The sequence below is a fragment of the Nematolebias whitei genome, chromosome 6 (genome assembly GCF_014905685.2).
Source record: "Nematolebias whitei isolate Nwh7 chromosome 6, NemWhi1, whole genome shotgun sequence".
NCBI lineage: Eukaryota > Metazoa > Chordata > Actinopteri > Cyprinodontiformes > Rivulidae > Nematolebias > Nematolebias whitei.
In genome coordinates, this window is record NC_056503.1 from 3,584,232 (window position 1) to 3,585,381 (window position 1,150).

At 43.9% G+C, this 1,150-nt stretch overlaps 1 protein-coding gene across 1 annotated transcript in view; it reads left to right on the top strand.

Annotated features, from left to right (window-relative positions):
- Positions 1-1,150, top strand: part of LOC119411482 (ubiquitin carboxyl-terminal hydrolase 2) — a 7,437-nt gene extending 6,287 nt beyond the window's left edge. The window contains exons 3-5 of the mRNA XM_037678432.1: positions 366-514; positions 701-805; positions 1,004-1,150. Of these exons, the coding sequence (XP_037534360.1) occupies positions 366-514; positions 701-805; positions 1,004-1,128 (379 nt within the window). The 3' untranslated portion in view covers positions 1,129-1,150. The remainder of the gene's footprint in view (positions 1-365; positions 515-700; positions 806-1,003) is intronic.

A 1,150-nucleotide genomic window follows, 5' to 3' on the forward strand; every position in this document is an offset into this window, starting at 1 on the left:
TACAAAACTGAGGTTAGGCACAAGGAGTTATAAAAGAAACCAGATTTGAATAATGCACAATGCTCAACTGAAGCTGGAGAACTGAAAGACTACAAAGGCTGGGACTGATGAGGGAAGTGGCTGCAGCTGTGGCAGGTGAAACAGAGAGCAGGTGTAGATGGGCGTGGCACTCACACTGAGGAACAGAAACTGATTGATGGCACAGGGGAAACAAAAAGGAACACAACAAGGCACAGACTAACAAAACAAAACAACAGCAAACACAGTATCAAAAATAAATCAAAACCACAGAGTTTAACAAACACAGTTTTCAGTTTTGTGTACTTTGTTGTGCAGATTTTAAAAGCTCCACATGTGCACTGCAGAGAACGTAGTTTGTTGTATCTTGGGTCACTTTGTCCTGTGGCTCAACTGAACGCTGTCTGTTCTCTCCAGACGTGCTACAGGTGTAAAGCCAGAAGAAGGTGTACCAAGAAATTCACAGTACAGAAGTTCCCCAAGATCTTAGTGCTACGTATCCTTTGCCTCAGACACCAGGGTGGGGTTCTGGTTCTGGTTCTGGTGTGTTCCGCCAGCACCAGCAGGGATTCTGTGTTGTTGTTCAGACAGAGGAGTTTTGACGCAGAGATATAAAAACGGCCTCAGGTTTTGATTTGACGCAGCAGAGATTGTTTTCTCCTTAACCGTGCGCCCACTGCAGACCTGAAACGCTTCTCTGAGGCGCGGAGAACAAGCAAACTGTCCACCTTTGTTAATTTCCCTATGAAGGATCTTGACCTGCGAGAGTTTGCCTCTGACAACAGCAGTAAGTAATTAGCCTAACATCTTTACTTGCTTTATGTTCTGCTTTTGTTATTAGCCAGTATTTAGATATTTACTGGTGCTTTAATCAAAAACTTCATCCTAATATAAAACATAAAAATACTGTAACGCATATTTAAAGACTAACTGTCAAAGCAGTAAGTTTTGAGTTGACTTCTGTTGTGTCTTTTGTCCCCTTCAGCAAACGCAGAGTACAACCTGTATGCAGTGTCAAACCACTCGGGTACCACCATGGGTGGTCACTACACAGCCTACTGTCGCAACCCCACCTCGGGAGAATGGTACACGTTTAATGACTCCAGGTGAGTTTGAGTAAACACCAGACGGC